General features: G+C 46.5%; 1 protein-coding gene across 3 annotated transcripts in view; it reads left to right on the plus strand.

The window, feature by feature from the left end:
- Positions 1-18,816, plus strand: part of LOC135385228 (uncharacterized) — a 103,273-nt gene that overhangs the window by 81,682 nt on the left and 2,775 nt on the right. For all 3 annotated transcript variants that reach the window (XR_010420362.1, XR_010420363.1, XM_064614424.1), the window contains exons 4-6: positions 17,056-17,280; positions 17,382-17,714; positions 18,022-18,339. Coding sequence is in view for 1 of the 3 variants with exons in the window: in XM_064614424.1 (XP_064470494.1) it covers positions 17,056-17,280; positions 17,382-17,704 (548 nt within the window). In the remaining 2 variants the exon portion in view is untranslated. The remainder of the gene's footprint in view (positions 1-17,055; positions 17,281-17,381; positions 17,715-18,021; positions 18,340-18,816) is intronic.

Here is an 18,816-nt window from a genome sequence, read left to right on the forward strand (position 1 = left end):
TATCTTTCTCGACTTCCGTATCTTATAACGGGTAGCCTCCGGAATTGCTTCCAAGATCTTGCTTTCTGGCCACGACACAGGAATCAAGGTGAGCAGTCGACAACGTTCATGTAACGACGCACTCATGTTGTACGCGGTTCTCATATTAGCGATCCATTCGCTGCACGACTGACACCCTTCACTCTTGGAGGTCCCGGGAACTGGGACACCGAAGGCGGTTTCAATTTTGCGGCTGGCCTTTTTGCCGAGAGCTTCCTGTATTTCCACGCACTTTCGCTTCGCATATGCTTGGACCGACCGTCTTTTCGACCTCACTGGAGTCACATCAATTCCAGCCGACATTATGTACTCATTGATGTCATCGACAGCATCCGGTTGAGGAACGTACTGGTCATTTTCCGAGCTTCTTTCGGTTGTCGGCGACAAATCGACTGGTCCAGGGTCGCTCACTTTCTCACTAAAGTACCTAAAACAAGCTCTGCAGATGTAATCAGTCTCTTTCACTTTCCTGGCGTTTTCGGAGGGAAGAAGAGCCTTTACAGCTTCGACGCCGATGTCTGTAACACAGCGGAAATCCTTAGTGCGGAGAATTTGCTTCTTGTGGATCACACGATAGTCTGGACAGTAAACACGATCTTTGCTGTATAACGAAGATGCCATGGTGCACAACTCACTGCTGCATACCAACGAAAAGTTCTCTAGGTCAAGCAATGGCAGAATGAAAATCGCCTGTCGGCGTCGAAGTCAAGTCGAAGCTTCAGAATGAACAGCAAGCTGGGTGGGAGACGGCGGGAACCAAGGCAACATGACGTGCTGTAATTCGATTTGAGCCCCCACCTCTGACTCCGTTGTTGTTTTAGCCGAGAGCGAAGGACACCTCGGCTAGGCGCCAGACATGTAGCCTGGGCAAGGTTTGGAACAAACAGAAGGAAGTGGCCTTCGGAAGCCGGGGTTGAAGCGTTGAGACGTCAAAGACTCTTTTGTAACGAGGGTGGTTGTCAGCAGTTGGTGAGATAACACACCCCACGTAAAAATTCCCAGCGGCTCTCCACCTGAAAGTCGAATCCCAATTTTTTTTCTGCGGACTGTCCGAGGATACACTTGCAAAATATAAAAATATGAGGGCATGTTTCGGGTGGGGTTTTTTGACTACAGGGGTGCGAAATGCTCCATTTTTCATGGGTATGGTTTGTCCCCCCGGCCCTTTCCGTTCTGCGAACGATACAATAAAGAGCTTGGTACCATTAGAAAGGTCTTATAACGAGCAATAAAATGGTGTGCAGCTCGCCTTTCTTGCTATCGCGGATGATTTTTGATCTAGCGCTGAACTTAAGTGATTTTCGCGCAAAGAGCCAACTTTGCCAATTTTTCACGCATGAACTAAATTTTGCATGGCAATGACAGTATGAACGTTAGTTGCGGACGACCCAGAGAACGAGTAAAAAAAGTTTGACCGTGGTAGGTCACAGTACGCCAACGGTAGCGGCGTTCAAACTCGCGCCAAACGAACGTTCAATTTCGAAGGCTCAATCTTCTGTCGCTCCTCATTGACGAACCGCGCGACATAGAAACTCCGAAATGCCTTCTTTCTTCTTTGCTCGGCAATAGCTACAACATCAATTTTTTTCGCCGTTATCGGAAATGCAAAGTGTCATGGCTTGTTCGATTTGAAATGAAACTACCCTCTAACGATACATACTGCACACTAGGAGCACTTCTGGCTTGAATATTCAGAGAGGGAGTGAGATAAATGCTCTAGAGCTCATTCCTTACTGCGCCCATAGAGTGTCGATCACCGGTGATCGACGGTTTAAGAGCCGCTCTACTTGTCATCCAAAGCAGATATGGACAAGTGGTGGCATTTGGTACACTGGAGAATGAGTGTCATTTTCACTTTTAGCTTTTCCTCATGGTGGTGATTTATGAGGCTGGTTCTGTTCCAAGGAGATGGTGTGGAGATCTTCTCTGGGTCGCGGCGTCGCGTTCCCGTGGCGGACTTCTTTTGCAGATGCGCAATACTTGCATTTCAAGGAAAGCGAAATGATGCTGACAAGATAGCGCATGACTGTGAAATAATCCTGAGACAAGGAGTGCAGACAAATTATGGTTACACAGCAACAAGTTTAATGGCAGCAAACCTTATATACTCAAAAACCTGTGAACAGGAGGCAAAGAAATCAATTACTTATACAATATACTTGTGTGGCTATCTCCATTGACTCCCTAAAGAGCCTTCATCAGGTTGCCTCGTCTTTCCAAAGAATGAGGGTTTCAGGGAATATGTGTTGACAATTGCTGCATTCACGGACATGTTCAACAAGTTCACTAGAGATGTGGGTTCTTTCAGGGCTAAGCTGCTGCTCTCTAAGCCTCTCATTAATGCACCAAGGACTTTTCTCTACATAGTGCATACCACACTCAAATGAGACACAATAGACAACAGGGTTGCATTAGCAACCGAGTGGGTTGCAGTGATTGGCATTACAACCTTTGCAAATGGAAGAAAAAGGGGAGTCTGTTTAACACATCAGAAAACACAATCTTCATACCGAAATCTCTGACTACAGCCAGTATATTATGTGATACAGTGTTATGATAGGGAATGGCAACAGTCTTAGTGACAGCTTCTTCGTTAACAGCTCATTCAAGAGAATTGAGACCAGAAAGTTTACGTAACAACAATAGAGCCCTAGATATGCAATAACATTTCTGTACTGGCCCTGTACTGCGTTTTTAAAAGTGCGGGTAACTGCTTTTCCTCGCCAATTTCGAATGATTGCAAGTGGACACATGCATGCTATGTTGTGTCATATTCCGTATTTTTGTATTTTCTTTTGAAACAAATGTTACCGCTGCTGGGAACGTAACGAGACTTTCTTTTTAGTTTGACGCCTCTTGTGCTTAACAGCATAAAGCTCAATATCAAACAGCCTTTACCAGGTTCTCCAAAGACTGTGCGACAGCAATAATGAGGGGGGGATTCATTTGCAGAAAAAAAAGGAAAAGGAAAGATAAAAGGGGAAAAGTTAGCCATGCAGCACACCGGCTTGCTATTCCCTTAACAAAAAAGAAAATAAATAAAACATAAAAAAGACATAAAAGAACAAGACACAAATAAAAAAAGAACAAGAAAAATAAAAAAGAAACCCGGCTGACAGAGAGCCCAGTAGGCCCGTATCACGCAGAAACCAGAGCACCGTTTTTGTGACTCTCCACTGGCTAGCTCGCTGCACAGGGCTAAGGAGTGTTGCGAAAGAAACGTCCATCCGCCTGTTTGTCCGTCGATGCATCCGTCCATCCATCCATCCATCCATTCATCCATGCACTCAAGCTCTGAGAGGTGTTGCCGGAGCACGGCCAGATGATGGTGGTGACGCTGACAGTGGAGGAGCTGATGGGAGGTAACGTCTTCTATGGCGCAGCATGGGCGAGTGGGGACGTGGGCCATTGTGAGCAGGAGTGAACGGGTGAGGGAAACGCTCAGCCGAAGACGATGTAGAAGGGACTCTTATTCGCAGGTATAGCGACAGCCGATGACAAACTCCAGTGAGGGATCGATGGACTGCAGGAATGCATGAGGTCGGATAGCGTCTACAAGAAACTGCCGTCGTCGCCGAGACGCCGTGTTAGCAGGCGACACGCAGACACCAGGAGTGGCAGTAGGGGCACAGGCGTGGCCGCACCAAGCATGGCGTGTCTTGCAGCCGCGTCCGCACATGGCGTTTCCGTGTGGCCCTGTATGCCCGGGTACCCACTGAAGGCAGATACTGTGGCCGACCGAGGAGAGGTGGGCGAAGTACCATGGTAAGCAGATCACTCACGACGCTCGGGTGGTATGCTGACAGGAGTGCCAGAGACGCCTTGCTGTCTGTGAGGATGACCCACGCACCAGGCACAGATCCAACGATATGCCGCAGAGCGGCGAGCGGACCGAGCAGCTCTGCATCCGTGGAGGACACTGTAGGGAAGTCGGATGGTGAGGTCACGGTTTTCCTGCTAGACGTAGAAGGCCGCTGCTGCTGATTCATTCGCTACCGAACCATCAGTATAGATGGCGCGGCTCTGCGGATAGGCCGAACTGAGATGCTCGGGCGTGAGCTGGCGGGCTACTGCCACAGACACATCGTTCTTCCTATGGAGGCCGGGGATACTGGCACAGACATCGGGTCTGGCAAGCGTCCACAGCACCGGGGCGTGCAAGGGCAGGGAGAACTGTGCAGGGATGGACCCTTTGAGGCAAACGAAAGCACGACCGAAGTCAGAGGCCGGACAGTCTTCGTCGACGTGGAATAATGAAGGAAGTACTAAGGAAGGAACTAACAGAACAGAACAAACAAACAACATTCAAAAACTCGCGGAAGACAATTAAAGCATTAATAGATTAAGATATTAATAAACAAAAATGAAAGAAGAAAGGGGCATGACATGATCAAAGATGAGGCAGAAGTGCAGACTTAAATACGGACGACAGAGATCGACCGATGGGAGAGAATTGTGGTCTGTTTCGTGCACCGCAGTCTTCTAACTTGAGTTCTCAGTGAGCATACCTTGACATAAAGCAAGCGTGCGAGACTGAGACCAACCGACGTCATGATAACTCTTTATTTTCATAAGTTGTGTGGGAAAACTACCGCCCCTGCCCAACTGGGCACAGGGCTCCCACTCTCGGGGCCTTCCGCATCCGTTTGCCTCGCCGGAGGTAGTACGAAACAACCATTCAAATAGCAGAGAAACAACAATTTATTACCATACTTGCATACCCTGCGATGCCAACGATCCGTGACCAGCTCGAGGATCCCCCAGGAAGTGCCACAATACAAACACGCCCGCCTTTTTAAGGGTATCGATGACAGTCTTCAGCGCCCCCTACTACTACACGTGTACGATATCAATGGACGATAAGCGGCTGCACCCGCCGCGAAATAAGTCACTATCTCCAAATCCAACAGTTGATAAATTGCCTCTTGTTTGTCATTGGCGGTCTACCAGAAGTACACGAACTTGAAAGAACTGATGTTCTGAGGCTGGAACAACAGCGACTTTCATCTTTCATCGTACATGAAGTGTTCGTGTTATCATGGATTTGTTGAACGAACAAGTTCCCCGACGAGCATCAGCTGCTCGATTGTCTCAGGTTTGAGTGATGACCTTCGTGCATGTAGCGAGCCAGCAATGGAAAGAAGTCTTTCAGCTGACCCTAATATAGCTGGCATGTCGGGACACATAGCAGCAAGCTTCGCAAGCTGTGGGTAGATGCAAGAATTTGTCTTCCAAAATGGAAGTGGAGCTCACAAGTATCTGTCTAACTCTGTGTCGTTCGGCACAGGTGAAGCTGGGCACACCGTGTACAGCAGGCTGTACATATCGTCCGGGGCTGCCTCCTATTGACTTCAAGACACGTGAGGCTATGAGGGTGTTCATGAGGATGAGCGGTCGTGAGGCGATGAGGGTACATGAGGATAAGGACCCGTGAGGCCATGTGGGTCCTCATTAGGCAAAAGTATGTGAGGTGCCGTGAGGACATGAGGGCCCTCATGAGGTGAGGCCACGTGAGGATGAGGATTCCTGAGGCCATGAGGGCACTCATGAGGTGAGGACACGTGAGGATGAGGACCTTCATGAGGTGAAGATACGTGAGGACATGAGGGTTGTGATTTGCCTTATGGGGTGAAGGCATGTGAGGATTAGTACGGTGAGGCCTTTCGGGGCCCTGATGCCCTGAGGTGAGGTTTGTGAGGACAAAATTTAAAATGGAGGGTGAGGGTGGCTGAGACCGATAACGTCTGTGCTTTGTGAGGTGAGGATGAGTGAAGCTGCAGGAAAATGCCCACCTATGGCTGCGACGTGTGCGCCTATAAAACATGGGATATCGTGATAATCTTCTGCACCCAAGATTTTAACAACAGAGCAGTTTCTGTTTGGAACCAGGCACAAGACAAGACAAACCGTTGCATTCTGTACAGCGCACGGTTGAGGAACCAGACTTTCACAATGTGCATTGTCCAGTGTGCAAAAGCATCGTAGCGGAAGTCCTCCACAGGGTACAGGGTGGAGGTCGACCTCTTTGTTGTAGAATGCAAGCCTAGTGAGGGCCATCTGCATTTCTGTTTCCATACTGTAGTGCTTCTGCAACAGAAGGTCTGATCGCTTTCGGCATCACTCCTGTGCCTTCATGGTGGCGACGAGAAAGCAGTCAAGCATTTATCACACCGATATACAGCTGGTGACCAAACATGTGTAAGTGCCATCTTTTTGCCTTTGTTGGTGCGCGGTATAATCACAGGGTGACACAAACCCACCATTGTTGTAAATTCCCTCAAGTGTGTACTTGTGGTAAAACTGCAATCTTGACCTGGTCGCACGTCATAGAAAACGTCATTTTGAGGTCATGTGACTTTGTTTACATGTCGTTTTGCTGTCTACCGACATGTTTCTGTCATCATAATGCCAGGAGATGAACATAATTTGCCAGCGTAAACCATATGGTGCTTCTTCTGCAACATGGTAGCCAATTTCTCCTTAGTTTAAGTCTCTGAGTCTTAATGCGCGGTCGTCATCACATCTTTGGAAGTTGTCTACAGTAAGAGGCTTATGTGCAAAACTGCACGTTTTACTGTGAGATTATCGGGTAACAATAACTGCTGTGATCGAAAGACACCCGAAACGTTGCACAGAAACAACAACCACATCGTTTACAAATGGTTTGGGCGCCGATCATAGGTGCCACCATCTTTAAGGTCACGTGTGCCTTGATGTTTGCTGTAACGTGCGACCAGGACCTGTCCAAGATGCATTGCGTTTGCCCAGTACGCTTTTGCCTACGGAGCAATATATTGCATGCCACCCCTGTGGGTAGAACTCTATCAGCATATTGGCAAGATGTACACCACCCATGTGTTAGTTATACACAGTTACAATGCCTGGGCATAGGACATCCAATTCCTTCTATTTATCTCATACGCACAGCTTGACAGAAGATACTTGCTGGATGAATACAAACGAAGAGGTTACATTTCTCCGCTTACATTTCCAGCGGTTACCTAGTGCGCATCTAGCATAGCAATAGCAACATCATAAGAGTCCGGTGGACTTGCCGTTTCCTGCTGGTCCTTCGTAGCTGTTGCTCCTACATGTGCACCTTCCATTACCTGTGACCGCGGAAAGACTTGAGGTAGTGGAAAGTAGGCTTGTTGTCCCTCCGTCCCCACTGAGTGTTGTGCGATAGCCTTCCGCTGGGAAACCCTGCACTGCTGAAGCTCGCTAGAAGATTTCAAATCTTCAATGCTACCGTACCCAGGGAATATCCGGCTTCCCTGGCCTGTCCAAAAACACAGGCAGTGGGGCATTGCCCATAAAGCTTTTTGCAGTTTGTTGTTGGCTCATTGTAGAAGACAAGCAATGGTTCGGCTTTCTGCAAGAATGCCTAGAAGAGTGAAATAATGTCACATTACCGACCCCCCCTGCAGCATCCATCTTCTTTGACAGGTTATCTGTATTGTCAGCAGGTATGACTGCGGAGCACTGAATGTACACTTTATTTGGAGCGACACATAGTTATATACAATGTGAATGGTGGTGTCAATGATGCTACTGTTCTCCTAGATTCCACACATGTTCAGTGCATTTCATATCATTTTGTGCTGTCAGCTTACTTGGCCTTCATTGTTGAACTAATCTTTGATGACATCACAAACAGGTTTGACACCTGTGGAGCAGTTCATACCTGCATCAGTGCTGAGGTCCCTGTCAAAAATATGAGCTGTACTCCTGCTGCATATATGCTGTATTTCTAACTTTTTGCTGAATTCCAGCTGTGTTTTTAGTGCATTTTGCTGAAAACAGCAAAGCACACCAAGATACAGCAGGATATTCTGCTGTAACAATTACAGCAAAAATGCAGACTTCTACTGCATTTCTGCTGCGAGATCATGACAGGCTAACTTTGCTAACTAACTTTGCTGCTATCCTGCTGCATTTCTGTTGTAGCAGCAGAAAAGCAGAAGGATACAGCAGGTCTGCAGTAACAGCAAAGCTGCTGCAGTCCTGCTGAGGGTTGCTGATACGAGTCTTTACTGCAACAAGCAGCAGGATGCAGCAGATCTGACTTACAGCAAAGGTGCTGCAGTCCTGCTGAAATGTGCACCTACTGTAAGAAGCAGCAATATACAGCAGATTTGTGGTAACTGCAAACCTGCTGAGGGTTGCTGACATGAGGATCTTACTTACAGCAAAGCTGCCGCAGTTCTGATGAAATGTGCATGTACTGCAAGATACAGCAGATTTGCAGTTGCAGCAAACCTGTGCAATCGTGCTGAAGACTGCAGACATGAGTCTTACTGCAACAAGCAGCAGGATCCAGTAGATCTGACTTCCAGCAGGGCTGTTGCGGTCCTGCTGAAATGTGCAGCAACTGCAAGACACAGCAGGATACAGCAGATTTGGAGTTGCAGCAAACCTGCTGTAATCGTGCTGAAGGTTGCTGACATGAGCCGCTACTGCAAAAAGTAGCCGATCTGTGCCGTTGTTCTGCGCACCTCTTTGTGATATTTAGATTATGCTGAGGCATTAACCTAAAAAGGTTTTTGCTGCAACAGATGAAGAGCTGTTACCCATTTATTACAAGTCACAATATTCAGCTAAGAAAGTGAAATACATATAAAATCACTGCAACCTTCAAATGGATCTCTACTTTTGCCACTTCCTGTTTCATAGGACTCCCAGACAAGTTTAGTTGACAGATATAGTTAGAAGGACGCGTCTATCCTGTTCGGCAGCTTGGCCAAGTGGAGCCAAAAATTATCTCTTTTCGCTTAGGTTATTGCTGCTATTGTCACAAATCTTAGTGGCCCGGTCACTGCTTGAAAATGTGAGGGATTTATATACGACCCTCCGCACTTTCCTAAGGGAGGATTCAGACACGGATGGATGGTGACAGTTCACGTAATGCGCAAGAGGAATGAGTTCTTCATGACGGATAGGCATGGCCTTTCCTAAGGCACTAAAAAAGTTCGTTGACATGCTATGTTTCACATTTCTGTAGCTTGTCAGGTTTGACCCATATTGAAGCGCCACCTCAGAGATGGAGCTGTGCATCCTCATAGTCCTCAGTGCTGATGACAGCAGATAGCCTCTGGCCACTTGGAGGGCAAGACCCTTCAGGGCTCTGGCAAACTTCTGGACGATGTGGTTCATGCCTTCGAACATAAATGCAGAGTGTGCCCAGAGTGGTCCCCAGTTTTTTACACTTCTTGTCAAATGCAGCAAAAGGTGTACGTTGAACGTCATCTGTTCCTCCTGGTATAGCTGTTCTGTGCCACAGACGAATTCTTGCAAGAGCTTCTGAGACTTTCGAAGTTCGGAAGTGGAGATGTTGTCTTGCAGAATGATGTAGATAGCCGTAACAAGTTTTGACCAGTGGATGATGTGGTCTGAGGGTAGGACGCCTTTCAAACATGGGATGCTGTAGTATAGAAGCCAGTTCTTCCACTCCATTGCTTTCCACACTTTGTACATTTGAAGTGTTCGGGGCACACGGCACAGTTCAATGGGTGGTGAAATGCTGCGCAATTTGGCATTCAGGCTCTTCCTTTCGCTGGGCACCAGATGGTATGAGCTCAGCGGTCCAATATACCAAAGCAGGGTAACTTGCCGCCCCTCTCCAAGGCAAACCGAGTGCATGTAGTCAGGGACAAACCCTGTAACAATGCGGAAAAGTGGAAGGTTGATCAGAGCTGTTGGTCCCTTTACGCCTCTATGAGTCTCTCCTGTGGTAAGTGCAGTTTCCATGTGTTGTAGTGTTTTGTCATCTGTCCTGTTCCTTGGCTCCGGTCGCATCATGGTGTACTTCACCGTACGTCCTACAACTTCACCAGGGTGGAGGCAGAAGGAGCATCCAAATTTCCCATTGATCTGTTTCATATTCTGTAGTAGTGGTCGTGCCACAGAGTCCACACAACAGCAGACAGCAGCAAATTTGCTAGTAATCAACTCTTGATTTTTTATCCATTGCACTCCTTCAAAGAAGAGATGCTTGGCTTGTTGTACAAACTCCTGGAGGAATACATGCATTGCTGGATCTTTTCTCCCAACCCACAGGCCAGACAAGATCACATTCTTGAACCGTTCGGCAGGGCTCAGCTCATTCAGCATTATGTATATTGGCCAGACAGACAGCCCTGATGACTTGAATGAGGGACAGCCATCTGTGTTGAATGTGTACGTAAAGTTATTTGTATTCTGTAGGAATCCTTCGCAGTGTAGCTCCTTGTACAACAGTTCGTCGTAAATGTCGCTTATGGAGGGATTACCTGATGGTAGCCTCACTGATCCGTGCCCTCCTTGCTCAAGTATCCTTCTGATCTCATGAGCAACATCAATTGTGAGAAAGTAAGAGTTTGCCGACTGGACACTTTTGCATTTCTTGCACTGTGCTTCTCTCTCCAGATCTGTTCCACACTCTGTCATACCATTACAGTTTTCACAAAAATAGTGACGTTTGTAGGATCCAACAAGACCACAAATCGCTTTTTCAAAGAAATACATGGACCAAATACCAAATACATGGACCATGGACCAAGCAGACCTCCCTCATGTCGCGAGGACCCCGCTTACTGTGCCTAGAATTATGTTATTTGTTCAAATACCATGGCATACTACAACATACATTTCTTCAATAGCAAAGTATTATTTATTGGAAATGTCACCTGCTCTAGCAGCTGGCATTTCAAATAAACACAGACACACAGAGGATGTTGCAATATCCTCGGTGTCCAGACTTCCTGGTGGAGTGTAGCGTCCCCTTGGAATGATTTTGGACCTCAGGTAATTGTGTAGTACCACAGTAGCCTTTACTATCGCACTACATTCTTCTAGGTTGTGACCTACCAGGTACTGGTATATTCTCCAACGGTTTGCCAGAATTCCGAAGGCATTCTCTGACACCCTACGTGCCTGAGAGAGCCTGTGTAATTGCATATAGATTTTATATTTGTACTCATATAATTCATAATAACAAGCATCAGCACAGAGAAGGTAAATATCCACATGGCTGCTCTTCGCATGCAAGTTGCAAAAATTTACAAATGGTAATTAATATCCCATCACAGGAAAATGGCTAGCAAAGTCATGAAAGTATGAGCAGTGCTAACCTTCATATTTATATGAGCCTGTACCAGCTGTTATATGAGCCCCGCGGGGCATGAGCCTGTACTAGCGAAAGCTATTGGACACGCGCCACGGTTTTTCTTGTTCCTTGTTTCCTAGTGATGACAAATAAACCTTTTTAATATAAAAAAAAAAAATAACCTGTCTGCTCCCTGGAGTGGTGCCCGCGACAAGCAGTCTGCGTCGTTATGCTTTCTTCCCAACTTGTAGGTGATGGTGACGTTGTACTCCTGTAGCCAAAGACTCCACCGTGCTAATCGCCCCGACGGGTCTCTTAAACCGGCGAGCCAGCATAGAGCATGATCGTCTGTCACTACTTTGAAAGGTCATCCGTACAAGTAGGGGCGCAGCTTCGTGATGGCCCATATAAGAGCAAGGCACTCCTTATCTGTTGTCCACTAGTTCTTCTTGGCCTTGGATAGCATTCTGCTTGCGTAAGCAATGACATGTTCGAGGCCGTCTCGTAGTTGAACCAGCACTGCGCCGAGAGCTTCATTGCTTGCATCGGTGTATATTTCGGTTTCAGCGTTGGGGTCGAAGTGTGCCTGCTTCTGCGCCGCAGTTAGTTGAGGGTTTACTTCGAACGGGCAGTCGTAGTGTTCTGTGGTGCAGTCGATGCATACACTGTCCAGTAAACAAATACCTGTGATGACATAATCATCCGCAGGAACAGCTATTTTTGTGCCTTTTGTGAGATGCTGCAGTTCCTTGCTAAAGTTTGTAATTAGTAGCTGAATTTTTCCGTCTTTGACAGGCACAATTCCTGTTGCTATCCCCATTCCGCGTTCTAGAGGAGATGAGTGTTTTCTTCGGCCAACAGACAACCATTGGGTGCTGTGTCAGTCACAGCAGTAATAATGACTGATGACAAGGGAGGAAGGTCGACCCGCTGACTTGCTATAGTTGTCACATGCGTATTTGTGCGCTCCTCTGGGCCTATACGTGTGAGCCACGCATTATCATCGTCTTCTCCTTCTGGCGTCTCTAAGGAAATTACTCCATTGGTGAAGCCGATAACTGCTTTGTTTTCCAGTAGAAAGTCCATCGTGAGGATGACGTCACGTGGGCAGTTCGGGAGGACGACGAAGCTGACGACATACTGGATGTTACGCACTTGTACGGCTGCCGTGCATCAGCCAGTCGGGGGTACGACGTGTCCACCAGCAGTCCTGATGTTTGGCTCATCCCATTTCGTTTGCACCTTGCGAAGCTTCGTAGCCTTACAGCATTTTCAAGCAGCCGCTGCCAGTTCCACAAAAATATAATGGACAGTATGTTACTGACATGTGCTGGTCCGTGTAATTTAAAAGAAGCGCTGATTGCTAATCACAGCACGTCACAGAAACAAGCATGTTGAAGAGAGTCAGGTTAAAATCTGTAGACAGCAATTTGGCTGCAAACAAAAGTTTTTAGAAGTTCAGCTATGAGACTATCACAAAACAGGGTTAGTGTATTTCTTTACTGAAGTGACAACCTAGCAGCTACGTATTTGACATGCTGCTTTCAAAACACTTATCTTGTGGTATCAGCGTCGTCTGTGGTATTACCTATCATTCCGGATCACAGAATTCTCAAGAAGGCTCTCTGTGCTGAACACTGCATTACTAAAACAAAAAAATATCACAGTGCTTTTCTGAGATCGATGACTTATGGCATCACAGATATTGCTCATGTAACCCACATCATAAAATTCTCAAGTTATGGCCTTAGTAGCTGATGCGCCACGAAAACCCGAATCATCATCGTCATTATCATCGTCACAGAATTCTCAAGACTCCGTGCTGAACACTGCATTAACTAAAAGATAATAAAAAATATCATATTTTCTGTACTGCTAGCAAGACACTTTTCTGAGATCAATGTCTTGTGACATCACAGATATTGCACATGTATCCTGCATCCCAGAATTCTCAAAATGACTCCCGTGCAGAAGCACTCATAAAATATACCAAAATGAAGAAATAAAAACAAGCTCATTACAGGTATTTCACATACTGCTGGCAACAGGGTGCTGAAATTGAAAGACAGAATACGATAATGATACTTAGTGGGAATTATTGCTGCAGTAAGAAGAACTCTACTTGACTGTTGGGACATGCATGCATAATGTCAGAAAGTTTACTATCGCAACCACCCTTGTCACATTCAGAGACTGGCTAGAGCTTTGTATGTATCAGGAATGTTCATCACCCACTGGCCACAGCGTCCACAACAGATGGCAGAAAATGCTGAAACTAGAAACTAGACAGCCTGATGATGTGCTTAAGAATGAACTCATAATTAAATGGCACTTCAAGTAAGATGAAGCTGTGCATAGACCAGACTGACTAAGAGACTCTCTGAGTCTCTTAGTCAGCTGGACTCTCGCCCTTTCTACCTATCGAAATTGCTTGTTCCTTGGCCCAATCCAGCCCAGCAACGATCTGCGCTCAAAGCTCTTCTGACATTTCTGGCCACCATCGAACTTCGATCGTTCTTGTGAAGGGGCTCAATATTTAATTCCCCACAACTCCATCAGCAATGGGGTAGAGTATCGCCTCTGGCGATGAACCTCCCCACTCTCCATCTCAAAATACAGTTGTTGTTGTTAGACCAGACAAAGAAGAGACATTTTGTGCACCTGGTACAAAACATTACAAGCTGCACTTGATAGTAGTACCCTCTGCTCCTGTTCTCAGCCAGAAAAAACTTCCCATCACAGTCAACTCTGACATCATATTTTCCAGTCTTTACTTGTTCATTGCAGTCTTGTGTCATGGGGCATTTGATTTCAAGTATGCTGTCTGTTCCTATAAGACCGTCGGGAGATGTCGAGAGGAAGTTCTGAGATGATGACACAACTGCGCCACACCTTTGCCTAACCTCTAGGGATTTCAAGAGGTCTACTGGCTCATAGTGCTGGCCATGCATAGTTGCCTTAGAGCTGTGAAACGTAGGAGACAAGATGCTCCTGACAAACCTGTCCGGAGGAATGTCAGGCCTTTTAGGAACCTGGGATACTAGTGATGCGGTCAGTTGTATCTTTCTTGTGAATTCGCAGACGGTATCAGTCTGATTTTTGGTGGCATTTGATAGTTCACATACTGCTTTTTCACTGATAGCAATCCATTTGTTATAAAACTCCCAGCAAAGGCACGTCAAAGGATCAATAGCACCATGATGACCATGCTGGACTGTTGGGTTTGGGCCTTGAGGAGCTCTCATGTGGGCTGGCTCAACATCTGCCGTTACCACAGTGTGCAGCAGGGTTCCTCTGGTTTGTAGCAGAGGTGCGGCTGCTGATGACAGGATATCCTCCACGAAGTCACGATGTAATGCAAACTTCTTAAATGATGGTGGCTGTTGGCTTCCTGAACTGGAATTATGGGACTCCTTCCGGAGCGAAAAGTCCATCTGTGCAATCAACCCAGGCTGCACATTCCGTTTGGGGCACCTGTATCACGTTGCACTCTGGTCGGTGCATGCAGTGCCAGTGAGTCCACTGCGGTGGGCAAATTCAATTTTCCACAGCAATGCACCTGCAATAGTAAGAAGACATAGGCCAAAGCAAGGATTAGCAGGAACTCTACATATTAGATGTGTGAACAGCATGTTGCTTTTGTATTGTTTTGAACTTTCCAACATGACTGCAGACACATGTAGTCCCAACTTTGCATGAACAAGCTGCAGATAACGTTTTGCAGTCAGCGTTGATGCAAACCCAAGGCTTGTGTGGCTTTTCATTTTCACTTTGGGATGGCATGACATCTGTTTTCAAGTAGCACAGGTCATGCAAGGGCCTCAATACGAGCACTCGTCCCACTTTCCCGCTGACAACAAACTTATATGAGTCCATGCTTATTACTGCCTGTACTTCTTCTATGTCACAGGCATTGGTTTTAAGTAGATAATACACGATGTTGCGCTCTCGAAGTGGCGGCCATAACTTCACGTTATCCTGCCACTTATCTTCCTCATGAAGAGGGGGCTGAACACATGGAGATGACACTGAAACATAAACCACCGTTATTGGCACACCGCTTTGGTGATTTATACAGAACCCCCTCCATGTCTATTGTATGCACTAGATACAGTGACGCCTTCGTCACAGTTCGAGCTTTTGACACATCTATTTGTAAATAGAGCTGAGTTTAACATGACCATCCCGTCCCTGTGCTTTGGGTCCTAGGCGAAGTGGACTGACACACAGAGCCGCATATGTCTTATCGAAATGTTTAACAGAGCACTTCTCATAGTGTTACTGTGGCACAACAAAGGTTCTTTCACACTTCAAACATAGTTAGAACATAGTTTCAAAATGTGTCCTGCGACACGTCTCTCCATGCCTTATCAGCACACCTGTGCGCAGATGTATTCTCTAAAAACTTGGATGAGCAGTGTGTGAATATAACGCGTGCAAACAATGCTACATCTCACCATCTGCAGTGGAATCCAGGACAACTTTTGAGCCTGCCATGTGCAGCCGTAAGCATGAACCGTGCAGATAAACAAGCGTGCGCGCCGGATTCCCACAGTCCCCGTGAGCTACATGGCTGTTTGCCATGGGGTGGTGCTGTGAGCGAAAAAATGGCGCCGCACTTCTCAAAGCCGAAATTGCTGTCTGCACCTTATATTAGGGCATAGCTAAAAAGGGAACTCACTTTCTCAAGCTTGCGTGGTCCTGCTGGATAAAAAGCCACATCAGCTAGTGTGTGGGACCACGCACAGCACACACTGAAAATGATGGCCCTAGATAGCTGTTGAGTGCATCTATCACTTTTTTCCACCTTCCAGGTCCTTCAAAAGGATTAATTACAGCAACTTCTCGCAGTAAATGCAGATCTTCACTTCTTTGGCGTGACGTCATCACAGAGTTTTAGCTTTTCTAATTCAATCCGTAGCTGTAACGCTTGTAGTTCCATTTCTTTTTCCCTCAATCTCATTTTTACATCTTCCTGCCCAGTTTGGGTCCCATTTTCATCTATCACGACTTCTACAGGATCTGCGTCAGAAGGGCTCTTTTTCTCCATTGACCTAGTTGTTACCGACATGGTGGACCTCGAAGAAAACAGGACAAAGGCCTACCTGTCCTCGCAGTCTTCTATGATGCGTCTGTGTTTCGTTGCTGCTTCTCTGCAGTTCTTTCCGCTGTTCTGACCGTAGTCCTCGGAGCCTCCCGCTTAGGTGCCGCTCCAATTTAGCCGTAGCTCCCGAAGCCTCCCACGTAGGTGCCGCTTCGCTCTGCTGGCCGTAGCCCTCGTAAGACCTCCCTCGTAGGTACCGCCTTACAGAAACATTTTTGTCGAAGCCTCCCGATGCCGCTTCGATGACACTCCGTACTGCTCAGCCGTAGCCACCACAACTTCTCACGTAGATCTAGCTTTGCTCATCTTCTCCCACTGTTGTACTGTCGATCTCAGTCGCTCAAGTGTGTGTTGCTGACGATGGTGGGTGCTGCAATCCTGTCGACTGCGCCAGTAAAGTTTCCCCAATAGTTCAGGAAAACAGATTGCAGCAGTCGATGTTTAACAAGCACATACTTTATGCAAATAAGTCTACATGTACAACTTAGAGAAGGCACGTGAGCGTTCGGCCAACTCTCCTTGATGGCACCTGAGCTCCTTCTGCCTCGTTCTTTCCTTCCTCTTGCTTACATCATCATTTTCCAGGTGTTGCTTACATCACCGTCGGCTCCCTTGAGAACGCACCGCTCCTAACTGTCGGTACCTGACACCACGAGCCACTTCATCCATTCTCACTATCATATAAACACAATGTCCACATGCCAATCCGCATCCGTTTCCAATTCTAACACGTTCCAATTCTAACAGTTAGTTTTCTTCAGTAACTAGTCAATACTTTCACTGTATGGTGTGGTGTGCGCTATTCCATCACGCTTTTGACACACTACAGATACGACGCTGTCAGATCTGACGACAAACCACGTTGTGGACGCAGAAGTGCAAACTGCTCCATGTGGAGCGCTATGCACCTCCTGCAATATTCTGCACAAGAAGGTCAACATTCTTACACAAAGGGTAGAAGAACTTACCATCTCCAACAAGAAACTGTCTGAACAGCTTGCATCACAGAACAATGTCAACTTGATGCCAGAGAAGCAGCTGATATTTTATACTGGTATGTAAACCTCCCTTCATTGTTCCCTTCCTTGGTGTGCCACCGTCAACGCGTTACTCTGGCATCTGCTGGATCATTGATACAAACAACATTGCTTGCAGGCATTTCCAAGGCAAGATTCTTAGCCTTGCTGGCAGCTATTGTGGTGTGCCTACCACAGGCACAGAAAATCCCGCATTCAGCTCAGCTTCTCATGGTACTTATGAAGTTGAGACTAGCACTACCGTACCAGGACTTAGCATACAGGTTTAACGTCCACCGACACACTGTCAGCTCTACATTCAAGATCTGGATCAAGCCACTGGCAATTCGATGCAGCCATCTAGTGAAATTTCTCAGTCCAAGTGTTGCACAGAGTTGGCTAGCAAAGACAGAAAGAAGAAGTTCCCACGTCTGCGCAGCATTATGGACTGCACAGAAGTGAAGGTATCACGGTAAGGACTCTCTACTGCAATATGGAATGTAGCATGGCGTGTGGAGGTCGTATATCGGATAAGTCCGTCACCCTGAAGGGTGGTATGTATAAATCTTGTTTTCTTGCTGCTGTCTGCTCTACCTAATCGATAATTAGTAAGCCCTGAAAGAGGCACTGCAATAAATTTGACGAACACAATGTCATTGCATTTTAAGATGTATTATAGCTTGAATGCACTGTTGAAGGCCACCTTAAGTATGGAATGATTCAAACGCATTCATACTAGGAGTACAGAGACCAAGCATATTGTATTGCTATATTTGCAGGGTTCCTCGATCTTCTCAATGAAAAGGACCAGGTCCTGGCAGACCGAGGATTCCTTCTGCATGACGAATTTGCCCTGAGAAATGTGGAGCTGATTACGCCCACATTCACCAAAAACAAGCAACAGTTGAGTGCCATTGAGACTGCCAAATCACGGAGAATATCCTCAACACGGATCATTGTGGAGCGGGCTATTGGGTACCTGAAGAAGTGGCGTATCTTGACAGGGACTGTTCCATACCACCTCTGCCCAATGTATGATGACATACTTGTTGTGGTGTCAGGACTGACAAATGTAGCACTACCGATTGCAAAGAAAGGTATGTTATATGATAATCAGCTACTCTGCAGAACAAACAAGAGATATCTGTTCAGACTTGGAAAATATTTATGAAACACGCAATGATGTGAGATAAGACAGTGTTGACCAAAAATAATGGGATTAAGCACTTACAATGAAAAAAAAATAGGGCACTATGTATAGATGCTATTTACAATATCAAAGACAATGACAGCAGCATGGGAAAAAATCGAAGCTATTCTTCATTACGGCACTCCCAAGGAAATTGTGGGGACAACTGAAAATATATACAATGTGCACAGATTTGTGTGTAGGAATTAACAACTGCTATTTAGGAGCATTTGTGGGAGGACCTTCTGTGTATAAAATGTACGCAACTTAGCCATGTTTCGGTTCAAAAAGTTATCATCGTCCTTTTCGATCAACACCAAATGTCCTCCACCATTTACGTGGACGTAAAAGTAGCATTGGTTGATGTTCTGCAGGTTGAGGTGGA

The sequence above is a fragment of the Ornithodoros turicata genome, chromosome 2 (assembly GCF_037126465.1).
Source record: "Ornithodoros turicata isolate Travis chromosome 2, ASM3712646v1, whole genome shotgun sequence".
Taxonomy (NCBI): domain Eukaryota; kingdom Metazoa; phylum Arthropoda; class Arachnida; order Ixodida; family Argasidae; genus Ornithodoros; species Ornithodoros turicata.